Source organism: Halichoerus grypus, chromosome 5 (assembly GCF_964656455.1).
Source record: "Halichoerus grypus chromosome 5, mHalGry1.hap1.1, whole genome shotgun sequence".
NCBI classification, from domain to species: domain Eukaryota; kingdom Metazoa; phylum Chordata; class Mammalia; order Carnivora; family Phocidae; genus Halichoerus; species Halichoerus grypus.
In genome coordinates, this window is record NC_135716.1 from 85,415,227 (window position 1) to 85,441,792 (window position 26,566).

The following is a 26,566-nucleotide window of genomic DNA, read 5'->3' on the forward strand; positions in this document are numbered from 1 at the left end:
AATGTATGTTTTCACCAGTGTAAGAATTCAAGAAGAGCAATCTGGATATGAGCGTATGGGTTTTCTAGCAAACTACTGGGATTTCATCCCTACCTGAGCCTTTCTTGCAGCTAACTTGGTGATGATGATAATGTTAAGAAAGGACTATCTTTCTTAAATGTATATTTCCATTTTTCTCTGATAGAAATGACATCAGATGTACCATCACTGGGTCCAGCCATTGCCTCAGGAAACCCTGGGCCTGGGATTCAAGGTGGAGGAGCCATTGTCCACAGGGCTATTAAGCGGCGACCAGGGTGAGTTTGGGTATCGTGTCATGAATGGCTCTCCTATAAGCCAGCCTGATTTAGTTAGTGGCTGAATCCTCTTTGCTATGTCCAGCCCTCTCATTTCAACTGGTTACTGACTACACTGCTGTCAGATACCTCTCTTTAGTCCCTGGATTTTTTTCCTTATACAGAATTGTTGTTTTTATCTCTATATATATTTATATAATATATATGTATGTTTCTTATATGCAGGGTTTTAAAAAAATTATTTATTTTTAATTTTATTTTTTATTAAGATTTTTACTTTACTATATAATTAACATACAGTGTATTTTATTAGTTTCAGGTGTACAATATAGTGACTCAACAATTCTATACATCGTTACTCAGGTGCTCATCATGACAAGTGTACTCTTAATCCCCTTCACCTATTTCACCCGTCCCCCCCACCTTCTCTGTGATATGCTTTATTTTAAATGAGTACCCTCAAAGTTATTTTTTTTTTTTCAACAAGAGCATTTCTTATTTGAAGCATACTTCAGGATATATGGTTCTAAAAGATATATGTAAAACATTCCATCCAAGAAAAATAGAATACACATTTTCTTCAAGTACACACAGAAGAATCCCCGGTTAAATCACATAAAAAGAAGCATAACAAATATTACAAATTTAAGAAGACTGAAATCATACCAAGTGTATTTTCCAGCCACAATGGTACAGAACTAAAGATCAACAATAAAGCTGGAAAACGTGCAATGTAAATATTAAATATTTAATATGTAAAAAACAACACACTACTGCACAAGCAATGGGCCAAATAAATGGCAAATCAAAATATGCCTCAAAACAAAAGAAAACAATATTCTAAAACGTATGGGATGCAGTGAAAACAGATGTTAGAATGAAATTTATGCTATAAATGCCGGTATTAAAAAACTCAAGGTAACATTATAGCACAAGGAACTAGAAAATGAAGACACAGCTGACATTTAGTAGAGGAGGGAAATAAAGAAAAATCAGAAATAAATAAGAGGCCATAATAAACAATAACATAACATTGAAAGTAATGACCAGTTTTTACAAAAAAAATAAAATTGGCAATGCTTTAATTACATTAAGGAAAAAAAGGAGACTCAGAAACCAAAATGAGAACCAAAATGGAAGGGAAACAATACAATAGATAACCACAGAAATACATAGTGTGATAACAGATTACTGTAAATAATTATGTTCTAACAAATCCGATAACTTAGGAAAAAAACATAATTTCTAAAAATGCACAAGTTACCAAGATTGAATCATGAATCTAAGAAGTAGAAAATCTTATTAAACCAATAACATGAATGAAAGTTGAATTAGGAATCAAAAATTTCCCAGCACAAAAAAACCTAAGGCATATGATGGCTTCATTAGCGAACGCCACAAAAATTTAAAAAATAATAATGACAATCTTTATCAAAATCTTACAAATAATGGAATAGAGGGATCACATTCACAGTCGTTCCATAAGGCTAGTACTACCCTGATACCAAAGCAGGACTAAAACAATACAAGAACCAGAAGTCTACTTTGTCTTTCTATTGCTACTCCGACTTTCTTTGACATCTATTTGTGTGATGTTTCTCCACCCCCTCACTTTCAATCTGCAGGCGTCTTAAGGTCTAAAATGAGTGTCTTGTAGGCAGCATATAGTTGGGTCTTGCTTTTTTAATCCATTCTGACACCCTGTATCTTTTGATTGGAGTGTTTAGTCCATTTTCATTCAAAGTAATCATTGATATGTATTTATAACTATTTTATTACTTGTTCTGTTGTTGTTTCTGGAGATTTTCTCTGATCCTTTCTTGTCTTTGTCACTTTTGGTCTCTCCTTTGCACTCAGAGTCCACTTTAATATTTCTTGCAGGCCTGGTTTAGTGGTCACGAACTCCTTTAGTTTTTGTTTGGGAAGTATTCTTGGCTGCAGATTTTTCCCATTCAGCACTTTGAATATATCATGCCACTCTCTTCTGGCTTGCCAAGTTTCTGTCGAGAAATCTCCAGTAGCCTTACGGGTTTTCACTTTTAAGTTAGGGACTTCTTTTGTCTTGCTGCTTTTTCAATTTTTTTCTTTATTAGTATAGTTTGTGTATTACTCTCATAAGTAAATAAGTAAATCTTTTTTTTTAAGATTTATTTATTTGGAAGAGAGAGGGAGTGCATGCACGTTGGGGTGGGGCAGAGGGAGAAAATCTCCGATGAGCTCAGAGCCTGATTCAGGGCTCCGTCCCATGACCCATGGCCTGAACCGAAACCAAGAGTCAGACACCCAAGCAACTGAGCCACCCAGATGCCCCAAGTAAATAAATAATCTTTAAAAAAAAAAAAAAAGGCCTGGGAGAATGGGTAGTATTTTGTCCCATTTTTTTGTTGTTAAATTTCTCTTTTTGCTTTCTTTTTAAAAATTGTGTAGCTAAGGGGCACCTGGATTTCCAGTTTGATTTCATCTCGGGTCGTGATCTCAAGGTCATGAGATGGAGCCCTGCGTTGGGGCTCTACACTGGGCCTGGAGCCTGCTTAAGATTCTTGGTTTCTCTCTTTCTCCTCCCCCCACTCACACATGCACGCTAACTTTCTCTCTCTCTCTCAAAAAGAAAAATTGTGTAGCTAATAGAGCTAGTCTTTAAATTTCACCAGCTAATAATAATGCAAGAGTGATCCTTGAGTTTAGGTGGTAACATGAGTAACATATTAAGACTTGCTGTGTCTCCCAAGAGTTTTATACATTTTAACTCATTGAATAAGTAGCTTGCTCAAGGTTCTAAAGCCAGTAAGTGGAAGATCTTTGATACGAAGAACCTTGGGAGGTTAGGTTTAGAGTTCACTCTCTTAAACACAGTGTTATGGTTACGTGTAATAGCAAACAATTAGAAGCATTATAAATATCAAAATTAGGGGATTGATTAAATTATAGTATATTTGAAATGGAATACTGTACAGCTATTGGAGGTGACAGGTATGTATCAGTACAGAAAAATGTTCACAGTATGTTGGGAGGTTACAGTTTATGTAACATACTGCTCTGTCAGAAAGAAATATGTGTAATGTGCATAGCAAAACTGAAAGGATACTCATCAATTTCTAGATGATGAGATAATGGGAGACTTGTCTTTATTTTCAGATTTTCTGAAATGAATGGGTATTATTGGTAATCAGGAAAATATATTAAAAGAAGTAATACACAGGGGTGCCTGGGTGGCTCAAGTTGTTAAGCGTCTGCCTTCGGCTCAGGTCATGATCCCCCAGGGTCCTGGGATCAAGCCCCGCATCGGGCTCCGTGCACCGTGGGAAGCCTGCTTCTCCCTCTCCCACTCCCCATGCTTGTGTTCCCTCTCTCGCTGTCAAATAAATAAATAAAATCTTAAAAAAAAAAAAAGTAATACACATTCTTTTATTTAATTTTAATTTGATTCAATTAATTTTTTTAAATTCAGTTAATTAACATATAATGTATTATTGGTTTCAGAGGTAGAGGACAGTGATTCATCAGTCTCATATAATACCCAGTGTTCATTATATCATATGCCCTCCTTAATGTCCCATCCCAGTTACCCATCCCCCCACCCCCTTCCCTCGAGCAACCCTCAGTTTGTTTCCTACGATTAAGAGTCTTTTATGGCTTGTCTCCCTCTCTGATTTCATCTTGTTTTATTTTTTCCTCCCTTCTCCTATGATCCTCTGTTTTGTTTCTTAAGGTTTTGTTTTGTTTTGTTTTGTTTTGACAGAGAGGTAGAGAGCACAAGCAGGGGGAGCTGCAGGCAGAGGCAGAGGGAGAAGCAGGCTTCCTGCCGAGCAGGGAGCCCGACTTGGGGCTTGATCCCAGGACGCTGGGATCATGACCTGAGCTGAAGGCAGACGCTTAACCGACTGAGCCACCCAGGCACCCCTGTTTTGTTTCTTAAATTCCACATATCATAGTGAGATCATATGATAATTGTCTTTCTCTGATTGACTTATTTCGCTTAGCATAATACCATCTAGTTCCATCCACGTCGTTACAAATGGCCAAAATTTCTTTCTTTCTTTTTTTTTAGTGGCTGAGTAGTGTTCCATTGTATATATACTACATCTTCATCCATTCATCTGTCAGTGGACATCTGGGCTCTTTCCATAATTTCGGGTATTGTGGACATTGCTGCTATAAACATTGTGGTGCAGGTGCCCCTTCAGATTACTACATTTGTATCTTTGCACCCAGTAGTGCAATTGCTGGGTCGTAGGGTATCTCTATTTTCACCTTCTCGAGGAACCTCCATACTGTTTTCCAGAGTGGCTGCACCAGCTTGCATTCCCACCAACAATTTCAGAGGATTCCCCTTTCTCCACATCCTCGCCAACATCTGTCATTTCCTGACTTGTTAATTTTAGCCATTCTGACCGGTGTGAAGTGGTATCTCATTATGGTTTTGATTTGTATTTCTCTGATGCTGAGTGATGTTGAGCATTTTTTCATGTGTCTGTTGGCCATTTGTATGTCTTCTTTGAAGAAATGTCTTTTCACGTCTTTTGCCCATTTCTTGATTGGATTATTTGTTCTTTGGGTGTTGAGTTTGATAAGTTCTTTATAGATTTTGGATACTAGCCCTTTATCTGATATGTCATTTGCAGATATCTTCTCCCATTCTGTCGTTTGTCTTTTGGTTTTGTTGACTGTTTCCTTTGCTGTGCAAAAGCTTTTTATTTTGATGAAGTCCCAATAATTCATTTTTGCCTTTGTTTCCCTTGCCTTTGAAGATGTGTCTAGCAAGAAGTTGCTGCAGCCAAGGAAACAGAAGTTGCTGCCTGTGTTCTCCTCTAGGATTTTGATGGATTCCTGTCTCACATTTAGGTCTTTCATCCATTTTGAGTTCATTCTTGTGTATGGTAAAGGAATGGTCCAGTTTCATTCTTCTGCATGTGGCTGTCCAATTTTCCCAGCACCATTTGTTGAAGAGACTTTTTCCTTTTCTTTTCTTTTCTTTTCTTTTTTTTAAGATTTTTAATTAATTTATTTGACAGAGAGAGAGAGAGAGAGAGAGCACAAGTAGGCAGAGCAGCAGGCAGAGGGAGAGGGAGAAGCAGGCTCTCCACTGAGCAGGGAGCCTGACCTGGGGCTCAATCCCAGGACCCTGGGATCATGACCTGAGCCAAAGGCAGCCATTTAACTGACTGAGCCACCCAGGCGCCCCTGAGACTCTCTTTTTTCCATTGGATATTCTTTCCTGCTTTGTCGGAGATCAGTTGACCATAGAGTTGAGGGTCCATTTCTGGGTTCTCTGTTCTATTGATCTATGTGTCTGTTTTTGTGCAGTACCATACTGTCTTGATAATTACAGCTTTAAGTCCAGAACTGTGATGCCACCAATTTTGGTTTTCTTTTTCAACATTCCTTTGGCTATTTGGGGTCTTTTCTGGTTCCATACAAATTTTAGGATTATTTGTTCCAGCTCTGTGAAAAAAGTTGATGGTATTTTGATAGGTATTGCATTGAATGTATAGATTGCTCTAGGTAGCATAGACATGAGTATGGAACATTTTTCCATTTCTTTATGTCTTTCTCAGTTTCTTTCATGAGTGTTCTATAGTTTTCTGAGTACAGATTCTTTGCCTCTTTGGTTAGGTTTATTCCTGGGTATTTTATGGTTTTGTTATAAGTGGGATTGACTCCTTAATTGCTCTTTCTTCCGTCTCATTAGTACACATTATTTTAAATAAAGATTGGAAAATAGAAAGAAAGAAGAATAGCAATAATCCTACTATCTCCTATCAGTTTTTTTAGTATAATTTCTTCATTCTTTATATGTAGATCTTTTTAGTAGTTGTAATCTATAATTATATAGTTTTATATAGCCTGGTCTTTTCACCTAACCATATATAACCTTTTTTTCATATTGTTAAATATTTTATAGAAACATGATTTTTAAATTCCATAAAGGGATGTATTCAGTTCCTATTTTGGAATATTTAAGTTGTTTTGAAGATTTTGCTATTATATGTAATGCTTGGTGAACATCTTTGTACATAAATTTTTTCTCTCTTTTGAGTGATTTTTTTTTTTTTTTTTTTTAAGGATTTTATTTATTTATTTGACAGAGAGAGAGAGAGCAAGAGCAGGAACACAAGCAGGGGGAGTGGGAGAGGGAGAAGCAGGCTTCCTGCCGGGTAGGGAGCCGGATGTGGGACTCGATCCCAGGACCCTGGGATCATGACCTGAGCCGAAGGCAGACGCTTAACGCTGAGCCACCTAGGCGCCCTTGAGTTATTTTCTTTAGGGTAGATTCATGGAAATGGAGTTATTGGGTAGATTTTGTCAAGTAATTAGGGGGCTACAGGGAGGAAGAGGAATGAACACTTTCAGGATTGACACTGTGTACTTCATATGTAATCCATCTAGAGACCCAGAATGTGAGGTTATGAGGCTAGTAGAGATGCCAAGAGTGATCACTGGGTTAAGGTGGTAACATTTTAGTTTAATAGGAGATTGGCCTACCTTGTTACCTATAATCTTCCCTAATCCCCTGAAATAAAAGTCACTGCTGCTTTCACTAAATGTCTTATAGCATATTGCTTGTGCTCCTCACATGGCACTTTCCTATTCTTATTTGTTTTATATTTGTATTTGTCTAGGTAGAGGGTCCCTTGAGGGCAAGTCTCTTGTGTTCCCTCTTATCTAGCATTGTCTTGAATGTATCATATATTACATATTTATTAGATGTGTGATGTAAAGAAGCATTAATTAATAACCTTCTGAGATCTTAAATTGCTCCCTTATGTATAACATCACTGTTTTGGAATAAGTTTCAGAAATCTAGTAACATACCTTAAACTGTAGACTTGAAAAATGGACCTGACTTATTCATATTAATTTTTTTTTTTTCATTTTTGAGTGGATTCCTGTACCTTTGGTAGAGGTTGTACTCTGATATAAAACTTTGGCAAAGGTGGACTGCCAACTTAGGAAAATGTAAGGTAGCAGTGGGCACTCTTTTGATTGCCCAGTTTGGTACAAGAGGGGAAGTCACATACCTTCGTTTGACTTCTGTCCACTTCTTTGTTTCCTTCTTCCATTTGGGTGGGTGTTCAGATAGCTTGTGGGTAGTGAATTTTTAATTTCTTAGTGTTCTGTATTGTCAGTGGGCTTATAATATTTATTGTTGGCTTTACCCAGGTTGGATTTTGATGATGATGGAGAAGGGAACAGTAAATTTTTGAGGTAAGATTTTTAAATTTTTTCTCTAGATTTCTGAAATTAAAAATTAGTTCATGATCTTTATTTCTGACTTGTAGTATTTTTGTCCTTAGGCCTAAGGTGAGTGCTATATCCTAAAACTAAAATTTCCTGTTGTATTATACCTCATAAAGTTTTCAAGAATTTTGTTAATGATTCCAGAGGAAGGAGCTCAGTGAAGAGAGGGCAGAGAATTTCCAAGACCCTTTGTTACAGTTAGTTGCTGTGTGATTTAAAAACAATAACAATTTTTATTTCTCAAATGCTGTGGATTGGCTGGACGGTTATTCTGTTTTCTTTGTGGTCTTTTATCCTTAAGGAGGTCAAACTGAATTTCTTTACATGCTGATGGCTACAATCTGAAAGGCAAGACCCGGTCTAAGTGCTTATCAAGCCTTTGCTTTGTATTGACATTTGCTGGTGTTCCATTGGCCAAAGTAAATTTTATGTCCCAAGTCCTGAATCAGTGTGTTAGGAGGCTAAGGTGTAATTCTTTGGGGGGTCATTAATATACCTTTCATATTTTCTGATACCTGTTGACTTCTACAGAGCAGGAATTAGAATTTGTATCCTTGAATATTGAATCTTCTGGAGCACTGAAAATGGACTTTTTGCTATATTAATGGGGGAGTTCTTTCAGAGAAGGGAAATACTTATTCTTGCTAAAGACCAAAGCAGTAAGAGTCAAAGAAAGGAAGATAACCTTGACTGCAACTTGCTGTTTTTCCTTTCCAAAGTTGAAAATATTACCTAGGTGGGTCTACTTTGTTGAGTAACAAATATTTAATAAATAAAGGAGCCCTATTAAAAAAAAAAGCCATTATTTTATTATGTGAGTGTCCAGATTTCATTTGTCTTATTAACTAGATCTTAAAAAGTAATATATTTTTTAAGTTTTTAAACAGTACAAAGTAGTTATGTGTAGTGCAGGTATGTCTTCCTTCCACTTCAGACCCTTTCCCTTAGACAACTACAGATTCCAGTTTATTGAGTATCCTTCTAGAAATATTCAGTACATATGTAAGTGTGTTTAAATGTATATGTGTGTACATACATTCATAATGTCCTAAGTTTTTGTTTTTGTGTGGAGGATGTCCATATTGTAAATTCCTTGCCATTGTTTATTTTTATAATGCTTAAGTTCCATCGGAGACATCTATTTTTTTTTCATTTTAGTAATTTTTATTTAGGCTTATATTTCTCACTACTAACTAGTTGCTGAGCCCTACCAGATATTCTTGAAAACAACTGTAACTTGGCTACCATAAAGAAATAATTGCAGAACATTGGAGAAAATAATTCTCCAAGAGAGCTCTTGAGACTTAATGAGTATTAATAAATGTGAAGAGGGGAAGATATTTCAATTTTGGGGGAAGGATAGACCCTTTTTTTTTTTTTAAGATTTTATTTATTTATTTGTCAGAGAGAGAGACAGAACAAGCAGGGGGAGCAGCAGGCAGAGGGAGAAGCAGGCTCCCCGCTGAGCCTGTTGCCAGCCTCCATCCCAGGACCCTGGGATAAAGACCTGAGCTGAAGGCAGGCACCCAACTAACTGAGCCACCCAGGCATCCCAAGGATAGACTTTTTCTTTTTTTAAAAAATTATTTATTTATTTATTTATTTATTTATTTATTTATTTTTTTTTTTTTTTTTTTTTTTTTTTAAAGATTTTTTATTTATTTATCTGAGAGAGAGAATGGGAGACAGAGAGCATGAGAGGGGAAGGGTCAGAGGGAGAAGCAGGCTCCCTGCTGAGCCACGAGCCCGATGTGGGACTCGATCCCAGGATTCCGGGATCATGACCTGAGCCGAAGGCAGTCGCTTAACCAGCTGAGCCACCCAGGCACCCAAGGATAGACTTTTTCAAACAGTTCTGGGAATTCTTCCAATTGGGAATCCGTTATTGTAATGATAGATGCTATTGGTGGAACTGTATTGTGCATATGAATGGCATAGAAGTAACCACTAGTCTTTTTTTTTTTTTTTTTTAAGATTTTATTTATTTATTTGACAGTGAGAGAGGGAACACAAGTAGGGGGGAGTGGGAGAGGGAAAAGCAGGCTCCCCGTCGAGCAGGGAGCCCGACGAGGGGCTCGATCCCAGGACCCTGGGATCATGACCTGAGCCGAAGGCAGATGCTTCACCGACTGAGCCACCCAGGCGCCCCACCACTAGTCTTATTTATATTTCTCAGTTAGCTCTGGCCCTGAGTCATTGTCTTCATTTCCACAAAACCTAGTAGTCACAAACTATATGCAGATCCAGAAATGTTCATTTGTTCTTTCCCCAACCATAAAAAAAAGACGGTCACAATTCATTTTACCTAGTGGGTCATTATGCCCGAGAGAGGCATCACCAAATTTCTTTATCTTTTTTTTTTTTTTTAAACAATTGGTATTTTCCACTCTGGTCAGTGTGTGAAAGCCTTACTTGCATTGTATCCCTAAGTCAGCACTAAATCTCCTTGGTTGATGCTACTTTTGAAAGTTGTAATTTGGTCTGGGTTGGCTCAGTTGGTAGAGCATACATCTCTTGATTTTGGGGTTGTGAGTTCGAGCCCCACATTGGGCCTAGAGATTACTTACCAAAAAAATGTAATTCAGTAGGCCTGGGGTAGGGCCCAAGGTTCTGTGTTCTGATTCATTTCTGGAATCTGCTTCCAGCCACTGACCATACTTTCAGTAGTAAGGATCTAGAAGACTCATTCTTGAGATTCAAAGTTAATATATAAATTACAGGTCTCTCTTTTCAGTTTAGGTTACATGTTTTCACTAGAAGTTAGTAGCATCTGATTTAAAGCATATTTTGTGTCCTAGGAACAGACCATTTGTACTTGAGCTGGAATTCAGTTACATCTCCATGTTTGCCCATTCTTCTTCTGCTCTCCTGTTATTTTCAAAAACTGAAAATTCTTGGGGTTGGATTAGTTGAGGATTTACAGCCTGTGAAGGAGCAGTATAAATTTTGGCTCTAATTTAATAACTGGTTTAACTGCAAATTTTGTGACACTTAACCTATCTCCCAAAAGCACTTCTTGTCCAAAGTTGATAGATCTTTGCTATATCCTGTGGCAGTGAGAAGAGGAAAATTTAGATCATCCAGAGAGTAGAGTAGTGTTTTTATTTTATTTATTTTTATTTTTATTTTTATTTTATTTTATTTTTTTTAAATTTTATTTTATTTTTTATTTGAGAGAGAGAGTGAAAGAGAGAGCACAAGAGGGGGTAGGGTCAGAGGGAGAAGCAGACTCCCCACCGAGCAGGGAGCCTGATGCGGGACTCAATCCCGGGAGTCCAGGATCATGACCTGAGCCGAAGGCAGCCGCCCAACAAACTGAGCCACCCAGGCGCCCCTAGAGTAGTGTTTTTAAAGTTAGGTTTTCCTCCGTCAGCAAATCCTGTAGTTTCTTTCTTTAGCAGATATGATTTATTGGCTTATTAAGTAGAAGTTGTTGGGATGAATGGATTGTGTTTCCTTGATCAGAGAGAGAAAGAACATTGTTCATGTCATAATTTAAAAATTTCTGTGCATCAAAGAAAACAGTGAAAAGATAACCCATGTAATGGGAGAAAATATTTGCAAATCATGTATCTGATAAGAGGTTAATATCTATAATATATGAAGAACTACCATAACTCAATAATAAAAAAAAAAAAAACCTGATTAAAAATTGGCAAATGACTTGGAATAGACATTTTTCCAAAGAAGGTATGCAAAAGGCCAACAAGCCTATGAAAAGATGTTCAACATCACTAATCGTTAGAGAAATGAAAATTGAAACTACAGTGAGATACCACCTCACATCCATGATGAGGGCCACCATCAAAGAAACAGAAAATAAATGTTGGGTAAGGATGTGAAAAAGAAGGAACCCTTGTGCACTGTTGGTCGGAATGTAAATGGTAAATTTAACCACTGGAAAACAGTATGGAGATTCCTCAAAAAACTAAAAACAGAATCATCGTATGATTCAGCAGCCCCACTTCTGGTTATAAATATCCAAAATAATTGAAAACAGGGTCTTAGATATTTGCACACTCATGTGCACTGCCCCATTTTCACAATAGCCAAGAGGTGGAATCAACCCAAATTTCCATTGGCAGATGAATGCATAAAGAAAATCTGGCATATATGTCCAATGGAATATTGTTCAGCCTTAGAAAGGAAGGAAATCCTGGCATATGCTACAACATGGATGAATGTTGAGGACATTATACTAAGTAAAATAAGCCAGTCACAAAAAGAGACTGTATGATCTCACTTATATGAGGTATCTAAAGTAGTCAAAATTAGAGATAGAAAGTACAGTGATGGTTACCAGGAGCTGGGGGTTGGGTGGGGAGCAGATGGGAAGATGATGTTTAGTGTATATAGAGTTTCAGTTTTGCAAGATTAGAAAGTTCTATAGATCTGTTGCACAACAATGTAAATATAGTTTACCGAATTGTACTCTAAAAATTGGTTAAGGTGGTAAATTTTATGTTCCTTGTTTTTTTGCCATAATTAAAACTACCCCTAATCTCAGAGTGGTGCTGACAGGGCAGTCAGTTGTGCCCTCATGAGATCATCCTCTTTTTTTGGAGTGTCTCATAAGTAAGGGTAAAGGAGAACATCGGAAACCTGACAAATAATAGTCGTGGGTTTCCTAAGTTCTTTGGGATGGCATTACTATCTCTATTGCTTTGTGATGCTTTTCCATTGGCTTTTTTTTTTTTTTCTGTTGAATATTTTTACTCCTTTCTAGTTTTTATTTCAGATGAAGTAGATACAACAAGTATAATGCTTTGGGCTAATCTTATTTTTCTTTTTAGGTGTGATGATGATCAGATGTCTAATGATAAGGAGCGGTTTGCCAGGTAATGTAGTAGAGCATCTTGGGCCATGTTGTGGGACCAGGCAATTCAAGTGTATTGAGTTTAATTTGATCTCATTAGGAGTTAATTTCTCTGTCAGTCTTCTTCCTACTCTGAAAGCTGACAAAATTTAGTATGACAGTTATTGTTTATGTTCAGTTAACATGGCTTCAGACTGATGGTACAGTTTACACAGTGTTTTTATGTATATGATACGCAGCTGTACAGTGTGCTTGCTGGGTGTCCACAGGAACACAAGTTATGGATTTCATGGTTGTATTTATTATTAAATGGGTCCACAAAATCTATACAGGTAATAGTTTTCCTTTAAAAATGGCAACAGAAACAATTTTTGTGGAGATGAATTTTGATTGTAATAAATTTATTTAAATTTTGTTAAGATTATGAAAAATACTTCGCTTTTCATCAACTCAGATGTACAAAATTGAGAAGGATTTATGAATAAAAAGCAAGGTATTTTTTTTAGAAAGTTCATTCTATATATTTTAAACAGTAAATTAGTTTTTTTTTTTAAGATTTTATTTATTTATTTGACAGAAAGAGAGAGAGAGCACAAGCAGGGGGAGCGGCAGGCAGAGGCAGAGGGAGAAGCAGGCCCCCCGCTGAGCGGGGAGCCTGACGCAGAACTCGATCCCAGGACCCCGGGATCATGACCTGAGCTGAAGGCAGACGCTTAACCGACTGAGCCACCCAGGCGCCCAAATTAGTTTGTTTTTTAAAAATTGAGTTTGCAGCCACCTCAGAAAAATGAATAATCAAAAATCCAGAGCTTAACTGAGTTCTTGTATTTATTGCCGATGTTGCTAGTCTGGGGACCATACGTTGAGAACCACTGATGTAGAGGGCTAAGAAATACCAGTCAGAGTAGCTTATAACTATCTGAAGCAGTAAGATGCCATCATGGGCTTTGAATAAGAGATTTTAATAAATAAAATGCATGTGGGATTTTCTCTAGTAGCAGTGTATAGGATTGATTAAAGAGAAGCTCTATAGTCAGGGAGGTAGATGCGAGGGTGAATAATAAGATAGCTATAAAATCATGAGTGCCTGGGCTAGAGTGGAAGCAATGGCAATAGGAAAGGAGTGAATTTAAGAGATTTTCCAGTAATTTATTTATTGAAATAGATACTTAAAAATACTTTAGGGTATAAACCATCTCTAAAATGAGAAGTTAATTATGGATATTTGGGGAATAGTTTCTCAAGCTGCATTGGAAAGTCAAGCCATCATGGGCACCTGGCTGGCCCAGTCAGTAAAGCATGCAGCTCCTGTTCTTAGGGTCCTGAATTCAAGCCCCACGTTGGATGTAGAGATTGCTGAAAGAAAAAGAAAGAAAGAGAGGAAAGAAAAGAAAGATAGATAGAAAGATAGTCAAGCCATCAAATAGTACTGGTCATACAGGTTAACAGTCTCTTGATTGAAATTCCAAAAAGCTATGAAGACATGACCTGAATTATTTTAGTCTTCATTTGTCCTGCTTAATATAAATATTTATACATGCACATATTTCATTCAGAAATACTAGAGTGGTTAAGGGATTATGGATTTGTAGTAGTAGGAGTAGTAATAATAGGAATTTTAGATATTTAACTTTCTTTCAAACAACTTAGGTTGTGCCAATTCAACTCACATATTCTCCTTGGGAATTCAGTAGAAGGTCTATAAAGCTGAAAATGTATGTATTTTCTCAATTCTTTGAAAAAAGGATTTGTAGTTTGTTAAGGAACCATAATAACCAATGAACATGAAACTTTAAACTACTGAATATAAGGCAATTCTCTTGTGTTTCTCATCAGTGTAGGTAAATTTCATATTTATGTTCTTATTACTGTGTTATTTTGGGTCTCTTTTTTTCCTGTTTCCCAGGTATTGCTATTCATTGTACATGTCATTTTTTTTTTTTTTTTGAGATTTATTTATTTTAGAGTGAGAAAGAGAGAGAACAAGCAAGCCAGTGAGCATGGGAGGGAGGGGCAGGGGGAGAGAGAGAGGGAATCCCAAGCAGGCTCCACACCAAGCACAGAGCCTGTCATGGGGCTCCATCTCACCATCCTGAGATCATGACCTGAGCCAAAACCAAGATTCGGACACTTAACCGACTGCGCCACCCGGGTGCCTCTGTACATGTCACTTTGGCCTCTGTACATGTCACTTTTAATAATGAAATAGTGTTTCAGCCTGTTAATATATCATGCTTACTTAGACATTTTATTTGAGGCTTCTTAATCTATATCTATATCTATATATATTGTTTTTAATGGAATTGATTACTGATATACTGGCCTACCAACACCTTGATGTTTCTTCAGTTGCCACCAACCCTTACAGTTTTCAGTTTTCCAGAAAAACTTAGTGGTAATCCTTTGTAGCCCCCTCCAGGGGAGGGGGAGTTGACAGTGGGGATGCAGCAGTTTTGGGGCTTTACTGCAAAGAAATGGGAGAGTGAATAAATAGAAATTTACTACTTTAGTATCAAATCAATGATAGGAGATGTACCAGAAACCTAATTCTTAAGTTTTATTTATGTAATTTCTCCAGTGAAATCTGTTTGGTTATTTTGTCTGTGAGAGCATATGTGTGTGTCTGCGTGTTACAGAGAGATTGTATTTGTGATCATTTGTTTGACATTCTTATCATGATTTACTCTTTGTTTTTTTTATTATAGAATAGCATATGTGGGGGCACCTGGGTGGCTCAGTTGGTTAAGTGGCCAACTCTTGATTTTGGCTTAGATTGTGATCTCGGGGTCCTGGGATCGAGCCCCATGTCAGACTGCGCTTAGTAGGGAGTCTGCTTGAGTATTCTGTCTCTCCCTCTCCCTCTGCACCTTCCCCCCCCAAATAAATAAATAAATCTTAAAAAAGAAAAGAATAGCATATGTGGATATCATTTTATTTCCAGATTGGTTGCAGTGTGTGAGAATGGTATTCCCTCGTTTGGTTCTTGTTCAAACTATATATTGTTGGTCTGTACAGAGATTGATTGGCAAAATGCTTTCTTTGTTCAGACTATGTTAATTTATAATGAGTATTGGCCTTGCTTTTATGTCAACCTTTGTCCTGTAAGTTACTTTTTTTTATCCTAACAAATGGCTTTGTAGAGTTATGGGCAAGGTTCCTGTCCATATTTTAATTTTCCCTTCTCTGCATCTATTTTGTTCTATTTCCTTTTTCCTTTCCTTTCCCCTCTACTTCCTTCCATCAGTCCATCATTCCATCCATCTTTCTTTTTTTCTTTCTTTTTATTTTAATTTTAGCTTAGTTCATTAATTCTATTTTTAGGTCGGATGATGAGCAGAGCTCTGCGGATAAAGAGAGACTTGCCAGGTAGGAGAACAGTGTCTTTCAGCATGATGAAGCAGATGATGCTGCTTTTTCCTCTTTCTTACTCTGCTCTTTTCTTCCCCTTTCTCTTTGTGTTTTTCCTTATCTGTGGCAAGAGAGGACACGATTTTTTAGAAGTTTGTGTGTAACAGGAACTTTGGCCTCCCCCATCAGAAAGTGGGTGAGTTGAGGGAACTTTACTAAGGAATTTAAGAAATTGCTATTGGTTTTATAGTTTTCTCTTTTCCTCTTTATCTCAGCACTGTTTCACAGAATAAAAGGCTTTAGAAGCAGGGCAGTGGTGCCAGTTGGTGCTTTAGCAGGGGCATACTTTTTAATCAGAAGACTAATAAATATATTTGTGTTTGCAATTGGTTCCCAATATTTAGGCCTTAGCATTTATTCTGCACCTCTCTAGAAAGCACACCCTTATCCTGTGTAGACTCACAGGCTAGATTACTGTGTCATAGCAGTACTGGTCTTGCTTTGGTGATTGAATCTTTTGTGGTTTTCCAGAAAAGTTTTAGCAGCCTTGATGTGGCTTTTTAAAAGAGTAGCCTTCTGGACTTCGGTGTCAGAAATCTGTCAGATACTAGGAAGATGGGTGCTTTAAGTTTGAAAGTAGAATGTTATGTTTCTCAGGCAAATTAACAAATACGGACTTACGTGGTGAGATCCTTTTGCCATTTGGAAAGTAGACTCTAGAGTTCTCTTTGGAGACTGTTGTCGATAAGGTAGAAATACTAGGATACTAATGGTGTGCCCAAATTTTTCTTTTTTCTTGCTTCTGTGATTTGGGACCACTCAGTAGGAGATAGATCATTGATACCAATACCTGTTTTTACTACTTTACCCCCTTATCTCATTACCTTTTTCAGCGGGGCCACAAGCTCATTTTGTTGTCATTTCCTGCTAACTCTAACTCTTCAGAAAGCTGATTTGGCATGGTATGGTGGGAAAACCATTGCATTAATTGGGAATGAATGCTGCCTTTGGGAAAGTCATTTAGTTAACTTCTTAACCTTAGTTTGTTCTTCTCATAAAGAGATTTATGTTAGACCAGTTGTTTTTATTTTTCTTTTTGTTTTGACAAAGAACTTCTATTCAGATAGGATCCTTAAGTGGTAATGGAAGTAAATAAAAAAGATAAAGCAAAAGCTGCTCAAGGAGAAGCAGAAATGCAGCATGTTGTTTGGTTCTTTCTTTGAGGCATCCCTGTGGAAGACACTGAGGAACTATGGGGCTTTTCAGAAATCCAACTTGAAAACTACTGGATTATTATTTTTTAACAATGATAAGATTTTGTCTTGATTTTGAGGAAATCAGCATTGGAGATGTGATCCACTTACCCTGTTGAGATCCAAATTGTCTGTTTTCAGGCCTTTTCCTCCCCATTCCACTTTTACTCTCTAATTCATTTTGCTCCAGCTGGGGACCCAGAAGGGACCTCTAGTAGATGTCTTTTTTTTTAAATTTTATTTTATTATGTTATGTTAGTCACCATACAATACATCATTAGTTCTTGACATAGTGATCCACAATTCATTGTTTTCGTGTAACACCCAGTGCTCCATGTAGTACATGCCCTCCTTAATACCCATTACCGGGCTAACCCATCCCCCCAGCCCCCCTCTCCTCTAAAACCCTGTTTATTTCTCAGAGTCCATAGTCTCTCATGGTTCATCTCTCCCTCCGATTCCTGCCCCCAATCATTTTTCCCTTCCTTCTCCTAATGTTCTCCATGCTATTCCTTATGTTCCACAAATAAGTGAAACCATATGATAATTGACTTTCTCTGCTTGACTTATTTCACTTAGCATAATCTTCTCCAGTCCCATCCATGTTGATGTAAAAGTTGGGTATTCATCCTTTCTGATGGCTGATTAATATTCCATTGTATATATGGATCACATCTTCTTTATCCATTCATCTGTTGAAGGGCATCTCGGCTCTTTCCACAGTTTGGCTATTGCGGACATTGCTGCTATGAACATTGGGGTGCATATGGCCCTTCTTTTCACTCCATCTGTGTCTTTGGGGTAAATACCCAGTAGTGCAATTGCTGGGTCATAGGGTAGCTCTATTTTTAATTTTCTGAGGCACCTCCACACTGTTTTCCAAAGTGGCTGTACCAACTTGTATTCCCACCAACAGTGTAAGAGGGTTCTCCTTTCTCGACAACCTCTCCAACATTTGTTGTTTCTTGCCTTATCAGTTTTTGCCATTCTAACTGGTGTAAGGTGGTATCTCAATGTGGTTTTGATTTGAATTTCCCTGATGGCTAATGATGATGAACATTTTTTCATGTGTCTGTTAGCCATTTCTATGTCTTCTTTGGAGAAGTGTCTGTTCATGTCTTCTGCCCATTTTTTGACTTGATTATTTGTTTTTTGGGTGTTGAGTTTGAGAAGTTCTTAATAGATCTTGGATACAAGCCCTTTATCTGTAGTGTCATTTGCAAATATCTTCTCCCATTCCGTGGGTTGCCTCTGTTTTGTTGACTGTTTCCTTTGCTGTGCAGAAGCTTTTTATCTTGATGAAGTCCCAAAAGTTCATTTTTGCTTTTGTTTCACTAGCCTTTGGAGATGTATCTTGAAAGAAGTTGCTGTGGCCGATGTGGAAGAGGTTACTGCCTATGTTCTCCTCTAGGATTTTGATGGATTCCTGTCTCACATTGAGGTCTTTCATCCATTTTGAGTTTATCTTTATGTATGGTGTTAGAGAATGGTCGAGTTTCATTCTTCTGAATGTGGCTGTCCAATTTTCCCAGTACCATTTATTGAAGAGACTGTCTTTTTTCCATTGTGTATTTTTTCCTGCTTTGTCGAAGATTATTTGACCATAGAGTTACCTTAAAATCTCTTGAGCTCAGTACACTGGCACCACACCCAGATAGAGAAGGTAGGACTTTGTGCATTAGTGAGACAAAGAAAACTTCAAAATCTTCCAGTTCTGCCTTCTAGTGTTAAGAGTAAGAGAGAAGCTTAGAACAGGCAACATTTTATAGACCAAAGGAATCTATACTATCAATTCTTCTATCAGCTGTTGGGCAATATACTTGTGTTGGAAAAAACTGGTCATTTTATTTTCAGCCTTAAAAAGTTGAATTAGGAAACATGGAGTCAGCCAAACCAAGATTATTTGTCTCGGGAAATAACATGAATAAAATCAGCATCTTTTAAGACTATCACTTTTTGAAACATTTTTTGTTTTGTTTTGTTTTGTTTGGGGGAGTGGTAATTTACATAGGAAGTGAAGTTTCCAGGAGATAGGGAGAATTGCTGGTATCTGCTTATTCTCTGTCTGCCTTGTTGGTTTCTATTCCATGCTTGTTCTGCATGAGAAGGTTGGCAAACTTGACTCTATCTTCCGAGACTTAAATACTCCTAAATCTAAAAGCTACATTTCTTCAGCAGCTCACTCCCTATTTATATCACTCTTCCCGCCTCCCAAATGGCCAGATGTGACCACCTGGGTGGGGCTTCTCCTCTCTCCATGCAGGGAAAATCATAGTGAAATTGAACGGCGGCGACGGAACAAGATGACAGCCTACATCACAGAACTGTCAGACATGGTGCCCACCTGTAGTGCCTTGGCTCGAAAACCAGACAAGCTAACCATCTTACGCATGGCAGTCTCTCACATGAAGTCCTTGAGAGGAACTGGGAATACATCCACTGATGGCACCTACAAGCCTTCGTTCCTCACTGATCAGGTCTCTGGGATGTACAAATCTAAGATAGTCTAGAATCTGTTGAAAATTTTGATCTTTTCGGGGTAGATGACCATAATTCTAACTAGTGCCTTATACTGAGAGTCAGCACCAAGCTGAGTTTGTAGATTGCTTAAAGTACAAGAATTCAGCTGGGTTAAGGAAAAATTCATACCATGGGAAAGTAGTTTCAATTCTTGGCTATTATATTCATTAGCATTGGAACAGTGAGAAGTACAGAAGACTTATGTAAATTATTTAACAAGCTTATTAGGTATTTTATTTATTTTTTTAAAGATTGTATTTATTTTGAGAGAGCATGTGCATACAAGCAGGGGTGGGGGAGGAGCAGACTCCCCACTGAGCAGGGGACACTCCGCCCCCCCAGCGCAGGGCTCAATTCCAGGACCCTGGGATCATGACCTGAGCTGAAGGCAGACACTTAACCAACTGAGCCACACAGGTGCCCCAAGCTTATATGTATTTTAAACTTCACTCATGAATATAGTCTATAAGGTGAAACAAGAGTAGAATTGTAGGAAGAAGAGATGACTGTGTCCATGGAACCTGTTCTCTTCCTTGGCTTTAGGGTTATAGAAGATGGAAGAAAACTGTTTCATATTCCTGAAGCAGCTTTCAGTTTTAGTGATAAAAGGAGTCTAACAAGGCAGTCATCGTTCCTTAGAGATGTGCTCTTTTACATGTAATGAGAAAAATAGGGAAGGCAAAAACATTTCTAGCCTCTCAGGAACTTAATCTGAGTATGAATATGTGAGTGAGTGGAAGTGAGTCTGAATATGAATTTTTGAGTGGCTGGATACACACATAGTGAAAAATGAGAGGAAAATGCATACAAGAAGAAATATCTTTTTAAAATGATTTTATTTATTTATTTGTTTGTTTGTTTGTTTGTTTATGAGAGAGAGACCGAATATGAGCAGGGGGAGGAGCAGAAGGAGAAGGAGAGAATCTCAAGCAACTCCCCATTGAGCATGGAGCCCAGTGTGGGGCTAGATCTCCCGACCCATGAGATCATAACCTGAGCCAAAATCAAGAGTCGGACACAACTGACTGAGCCACCCAGGCACCCCGATAAATAATCTTTCTTTAAAACTTATTAATACTTTATATGGGACTAGATAAATATATAGTGGAGGGATGGCTAAAATGAATAGAATGACCAGGTTTGAGTGGGGATGGTTAGCAAAGACTTCTAAGAGTAAGAAAGGCATGTTCTCTTTTGATTATTAAAAGTAATACATGGTTATTGCAGAAAATTTTGGAAGATACAGGAAATATAAGGAAGAAAAAATTGACCTATAATGTCACTCTTTTATTCAGAGGATTAGAAGGAAGGAATGTGGTTTGGAAGAAAGCAATAAGAATGATTTTCAAATAAGAGTGTCTATATGAAAACACATATAGCATGGATTTTAGATTTATGTACTTTGAAATAGTTAATCAGTTAATCTAACAATACACATAGAGATACTGATTGAACAGACTCCAGTTTATGCACCTTTTGTGGGCTAACCAGGTGCTTTGTGCTATGAGAAGAACAGAGATAAGAGATAATCACTAGTGGAAAGAGACATGTAAATAAGTAAATCACAATATAAACACACAATTAGTTCTATCATAGAGGTGCAGTATTAAAGTCCTGTAGAAATACAAACATGGAAAAGGAAAGGTAAGGGATTAGTGTCATAAATACTGTGAATAACTTGAGCAAATGCCTAGTGAGAATGATTGGATTATTCAAGGCAAATGAAATAGTTTAGCAAGCCTTGGGAGATGATAATAGGGAGGTAGGCTGGGACCTTATCATGGAGTATTTAGGTGTTATGTTACAGAATTTAGATATTAATTTTTAGGCAGTAGGGAGCCATCAAAAATGTGTCAGTCAGTGGGGTGCCTGGGTGGCTCAGTCAGTTTAAGTGTCCGACTCTTGATTTTGGCTCAGGTCATGGTCTCAGAGTCATGAGATCGAGCCCCGAGGTGGCTCTGCGCTGGGCGTGGAGCCTACTTGGGATTCTCCTTCTCTTTTTGCCTCTCCCCATCTCTCTCCCAAAAAAAATTGTATTAGTTGATACAGAGTATTTTAAGGCTGGATTTGAGACTTGGCATAAGATAACTAGGACAATGATGTAGTTATTGGGAATAGAAGTAATAAAAACAGTTATCACTGGAGCAGGAGAGAGAGTAATTAGATTTTAAGTCTTGTATCCTGAGAGGAAGGTGATACTGTTAATAAGAAAGGAAATGCTAGAAGAGCACAGAGGATTGTTCTTTGGAGGGGAAAATATGACCGGTTTTGAGATGTTGAAATTGAGTTGCTGGTAGAATATCTAAATTGCAAATGTTTTAACAGTTGGTTGGAATTTAGGTCTGCTTAAAGCTAAAGAAAAAAGTTTAGGCGAGTCTAGAGGTACAGACTTGGGCATCATTTCATGGCAGGGAGGAGTGGATATAATTTCTCAGGGAGAGAGTATGGTATAGATAGAGAAGAGAACTTAAGATAGAACCTTGGAAATATCTATACTTAAGACTTGAACAGGGGCGCCTGGGTGGCTCAGTTGTTAAGCGGCTGCCTTCGGCTCAGGTCATGATCCCAGAGTCCTGGGATCGAGCCCCACATCGGGCTCCCTGCTCGGCGGGAAGCCTGTTTCTCCCTCTCCCACTCCCCCTGCTTGTGTTCCCACTCTCGCTGTCTCTGTCTCTGTCAAATAAATAAATAAAAAATCTTTAAAAAAAAAAAAAAGACTTGAACAAAGGGAAGGGTGCCTGAAGCAGAGAAGGGACATTTAGAAAGGCAGCAAAAGTTGGAGGAGGGTGTAGTAGAAGCTAGAGGAAAATAAAACTTAAAAGGATGGCATGGATAACATTCCCAGATTCTGGAGAGAGATTGAGTAACATGATAAAGACCCAGGAAAGGGGACTTGAATTGGCAGTCGGGAGAACATTGTTAACCTGCTGCAAACAATATGAATGGTTTAGAGTGACAGTTGTAGTGGGATTGAGAAATAAGTGAAAGGTAAGAGAATAAAACCAGTGAATATAACATTACTCTTAATATAAACTCGGCACTGAAAAAGAGATGAGTTGGGCAAAATTGAGGAAAGATTTGTATAGAATTGAGAAAACTTGATCATGTTTATAGATCTGAGGGGAAAGAGAGTGAAAATGGGAGTATTTATAGAGCAAGATCCTAAAAAGAGACCAGGGGGTGAGATCAAGGACTAAATTTTTGTTAGTGGGAAACCTTTTTATTCCCCATCTTGAGTCCTGAGATGAAGAGGAGGAGGTGAATAGTGACAGAGAGATTGAAGAAATACCTGTTAGAAGATTTAGCTATTGTGAAGGCAGTTACATTTGGAGTGCAAAGCTGGGGCTGTGGGTCAGGCAGGAGCCAGCAGTTGCTTAGGGAGAGGTGCATAAGGCCTGAAATGTGTTACTTCTTTCCATGAATAATTCTTGGCTTTTAAGAGTTCAGTATTAACTTTTATTTCTCTTTTTTGGGCAGGAACTCAAACATTTGATCTTGGAGGCAGCTGATGGCTTTCTGTTTATTGTCTCATGTGAGACAGGCCGGGTGGTTTATGTCTCTGACTCAGTGACCCCAGTTTTGAACCAGCCACAGTCTGAATGGTTTGGTAGCACACTCTATGATCAGGTGCATCCAGATGACGTGGACAAACTTCGTGAGCAGCTTTCCACCTCAGAAAATGCCCTGACAGGTACGAATTATGTGGATGGAAAATGAATGGGAAGCCTTTTCTTTTTTTCCTGAAACAGAAGAGGTGTTTTAGCTCTTCAGTTTGTTCATTGAATCTGTCAAATCTTCTAGAATTTTCTCCCATAATAAATATAATCATTTTTTTTCTATCCACACGCAGATAATACAATTTGTAGCTTATCGTTAGAAAATGTTTCTTGAATGACAGTGCACATATAAAAGTTAATTACTGTAAATAAAACAGTAAAAACCAAATCTACAATGAACTTTTTTTTTCCATTCTAAAAGAATTAAGTTATCCATGTTTCTGTCTCATTTGTATGGGTAATTACCTGGTATTTTTTTCTACCTGTTTGTGCATATCTTTGGCTTTATATACTGGGTTCTATTTAATAGATTTTTATTTTAAAGAGGAGTTGTTATCAGTATAAAAGTTGTTACTATTGTTTTTTGTATCTGTACTATTTTTTGTCTTATTTTTATTTATTTTTTTCTTCACCCTATTTTAATGCTGTTCAGTCCTTTTGCAGAGTTTGGCTATAGGAAACACATCTGCTTCTTAAGCAACTCTGGAAAAAAATTTAAAGTGAAAGCAGATCAAAACTGGTAATTAAGGGGGGCCTGGGTGGCTTAGTTGGTTGAGTGTCCCAATTCTTGGTTTTGACTCCGATTGTGATCTCAGAGTCTTGGGATCAAGCCCCGTGTCAGGCTCCACACTGAGCTGGAGTCTGCTTGAGATTCTCTGTCTCCTCCCTCTGCCCCTCCCTGTGCTCATGCACACACATGTACACATGTGTTCTCGCCCTCTCATTAAATAAATAAATAAATAGAATCTTTTAAAAAAACTGGTAATAAAATACAAGGAAGTCCATTATAGTTTTATTTATTTTTATTTATTTAAATTCAGTTAATTAACATATAATGTATTACCGGTTTCAGAGGTAGAGGTCAGTGATTCATCAGTCTTATATAATACCCAGTGCTCATCATATCACTGCCCTTCTTAATGTCTATCACCCAGTTACTCCATCCCCCCACTCCCCTCCCCTCCAGCAACCCTCAGTTTGTTTCCTATGATTAAGAGTCTCTTATGGTTTATCTCCCTCTCTGATTTTGTCTTATTTTTTCCTCTCTTCACGTCTGATCCTGTTTTGTTTCTTAAATTCCACATATCAGTGAGATCATATGATAATTGTCTTTCTCTGATTGACTTATTTCGCTTAGCATAATACCGTCTAGTTCCATCCATGTCGTTTTTCAAATGGCAAGATTTTGGTTTTATTAATTGTGTTTTAGTTTTCCCTTCTTTTAGGTCTTTATGGATTTCATGTTTCTAGTTCTTTTTTCCAAAAGTTGCCATTCATTTCTTTTTTTTTTTTTTTTTTTAAGATTTTATTTCTTTCTTTGACACAGAGAGAGCACACAAGCAGGGGGAGCAGCAGAGGGAGGGAGAAGCAGGCTGTCCACTGAGCAGGGAGCCTGTTGCAGGACTCGATCCCAGGACCCTGGGATCATGACCTGAGCTGAAGGCAGACACAACCAGCTGAGCCACCCAGGCGCTCTTGCCATTCATTTCTATATAATAAAGGGAAGAACAATTTTGGCTGGAGATAGATATTGTGTTACTATAGCATATAAAATTATTTGTTTTGTTTTTTAATTTTTATTTTATTTTAATTTTTTAAAGATTTTGTTTATTTATTTGAGAGAGAAAGAACACAGAGAAAGAGTGAGAGGGAGAAGCAGACTCCCCACTGAGCGGAGAGCCCGATGTAGGGCTTGATCCCGGGACCCTGAGATTGTGACCTGGCCAAAGGCAGATGCTCAGCTGACTTGAGCCACCCAGGCGCCCCAAATTATTTGTTTTTAAACAATGACTTTCCCTCAGTGTGCATGTGTGCACACACGTGCATGTGTATGTGTATAAAAATGAGACCCAAGAATATAGCCTAGCTTCTTGCTTGCCAACACTACTTTCCACTCCCACCTTCCTTCCTTGCACAAGGTTTTCTCCAGTGCTGCCTTTGAATTTAAGAATAACATTCATTGTTGGGGGTTGAGGTATTTTGGACTTGAAAAAAATCCATCCCCTACTTGGCCTATTCTTTTATAAACAAGGAGATTGAAGGGCATCAATAGGATACTTATTTATCTTTGCCTCCAGTGTCTCTCCTGTCCCTCTTCACCACATACAGGAAAACATACCAGACTGTTTTTCACATCATTTTTCAGGGCGTATCCTTGATCTGAAGACTGGAACAGTGAAAAAAGAAGGTCAGCAGTCTTCCATGAGGATGTGTATGGGCTCAAGGAGATCATTTATTTGCCGTATGAGGTGAGAGTCAGGCTGAGGACTATGATTTGACATAAGAAAAATTAAGAGCAGGGGCTTCGATTTCTGGTTAGGTCAGTTAAACTTTTAAATCTGAGCTCTAGTTGGATTAAATTTAACTCTCAAGACTCACATGGATTATAACAATAAAATGTTTGATAAGGGAACTAAAATTTAATGAATTCCTCCTATGCCAGATACTATGATAAGAGACTTATTGCTGTCATCTCATTTCCCACATCTGTTCTTTGGGGTTGAATTCATGGTTACTATTCTGCTGTTTAAAAAAAAAAAAAAAAGACTCAAAATTAACTCCCCAGGATTACATAGATAATGTCTGGTATAGGATTTGATTTTAATCCAGAGTAGTTGGATTCCAAAATCTATAGTATTTTCCCAGTACATCACAAGACAACATCCATGCACTAGACCATATCTTAATTTTTCTTTTTTTCATAGAGTACTGATACTTTCTTATATCTTTTGGTTAGTATTTAGTGTTTATAATTATAAATTATACTTTTTTAGTATTCTGAAGAAAGTATGGTGGTACATTCTACATAGGTAGAAAAGATACCTCTTAAAGTCACAAAATAAGTTCAGGTTGTACAGTGGAAATTGCCTACATTGTACTGAGAGGATGCTTATTAGAAATGACGAGTAGGATATTAAGAAAGGTTTCCTGAGAGAGTTACAGAATTGAGTATTATATTGCTTACTGGTTTAGAGTAACTTTTGAACCTAGACTGCTAGGTTTGCCGCTTATTATCTTCTGAGACCTTGAGCAGATTACATGACTATTTTGTGTTGTGATTTCATCTAATATTGGGAATTATTATTAACCTCATAAAGTTGTTATAAGTATGAGATAATAAATATGTGTAAAGATGCTTGGAATAGTGCCTGGCACATATTAAACTCTAGGTAAGTTTTATCCATTATTTTAAAGAAATGAGATAAGGTAGATAGGGTGGGAGAGAATGTCCCAATATGTGGACACGGCCTATGTACACGGCAATAGCAAGATAAATAATAAAGAAATGTGGCAAATAGATTGGGTTGTGGTATAGAA

General features: G+C 37.7%; 1 protein-coding gene across 8 annotated transcripts in view; it reads left to right on the forward strand.

The window, feature by feature from the left end:
* The window catches only part of ARNT (aryl hydrocarbon receptor nuclear translocator), a 74,341-nt gene that overhangs the window by 23,762 nt on the left and 24,013 nt on the right, over positions 1-26,566 (forward strand). For 5 of the 8 annotated variants that reach the window (XR_004919249.2, XR_004919250.2, XM_078072476.1 and 2 more), the window contains exons 2-8: positions 185-296; positions 7,458-7,502; positions 12,329-12,373; positions 15,673-15,717; positions 19,216-19,429; positions 22,950-23,163; positions 25,395-25,497. Coding sequence is in view for 6 of the 8 variants with exons in the window: in XM_078072476.1 (XP_077928602.1) it covers positions 185-296; positions 7,458-7,502; positions 12,329-12,373; positions 15,673-15,717; positions 19,216-19,429; positions 22,950-23,163; positions 25,395-25,497 (778 nt within the window). In the remaining 2 variants the exon portion in view is untranslated. Of the gene's footprint in view, positions 1-184; positions 297-7,457; positions 7,503-12,328; positions 12,374-15,672; positions 15,718-15,844; positions 15,896-19,215; positions 19,430-22,949; positions 23,164-25,394; positions 25,498-26,566 lie in introns of those variants that run through there. The other 3 variants (XM_036098315.2, XM_036098316.2, XM_078072477.1) reach the window with 2 other exon arrangements.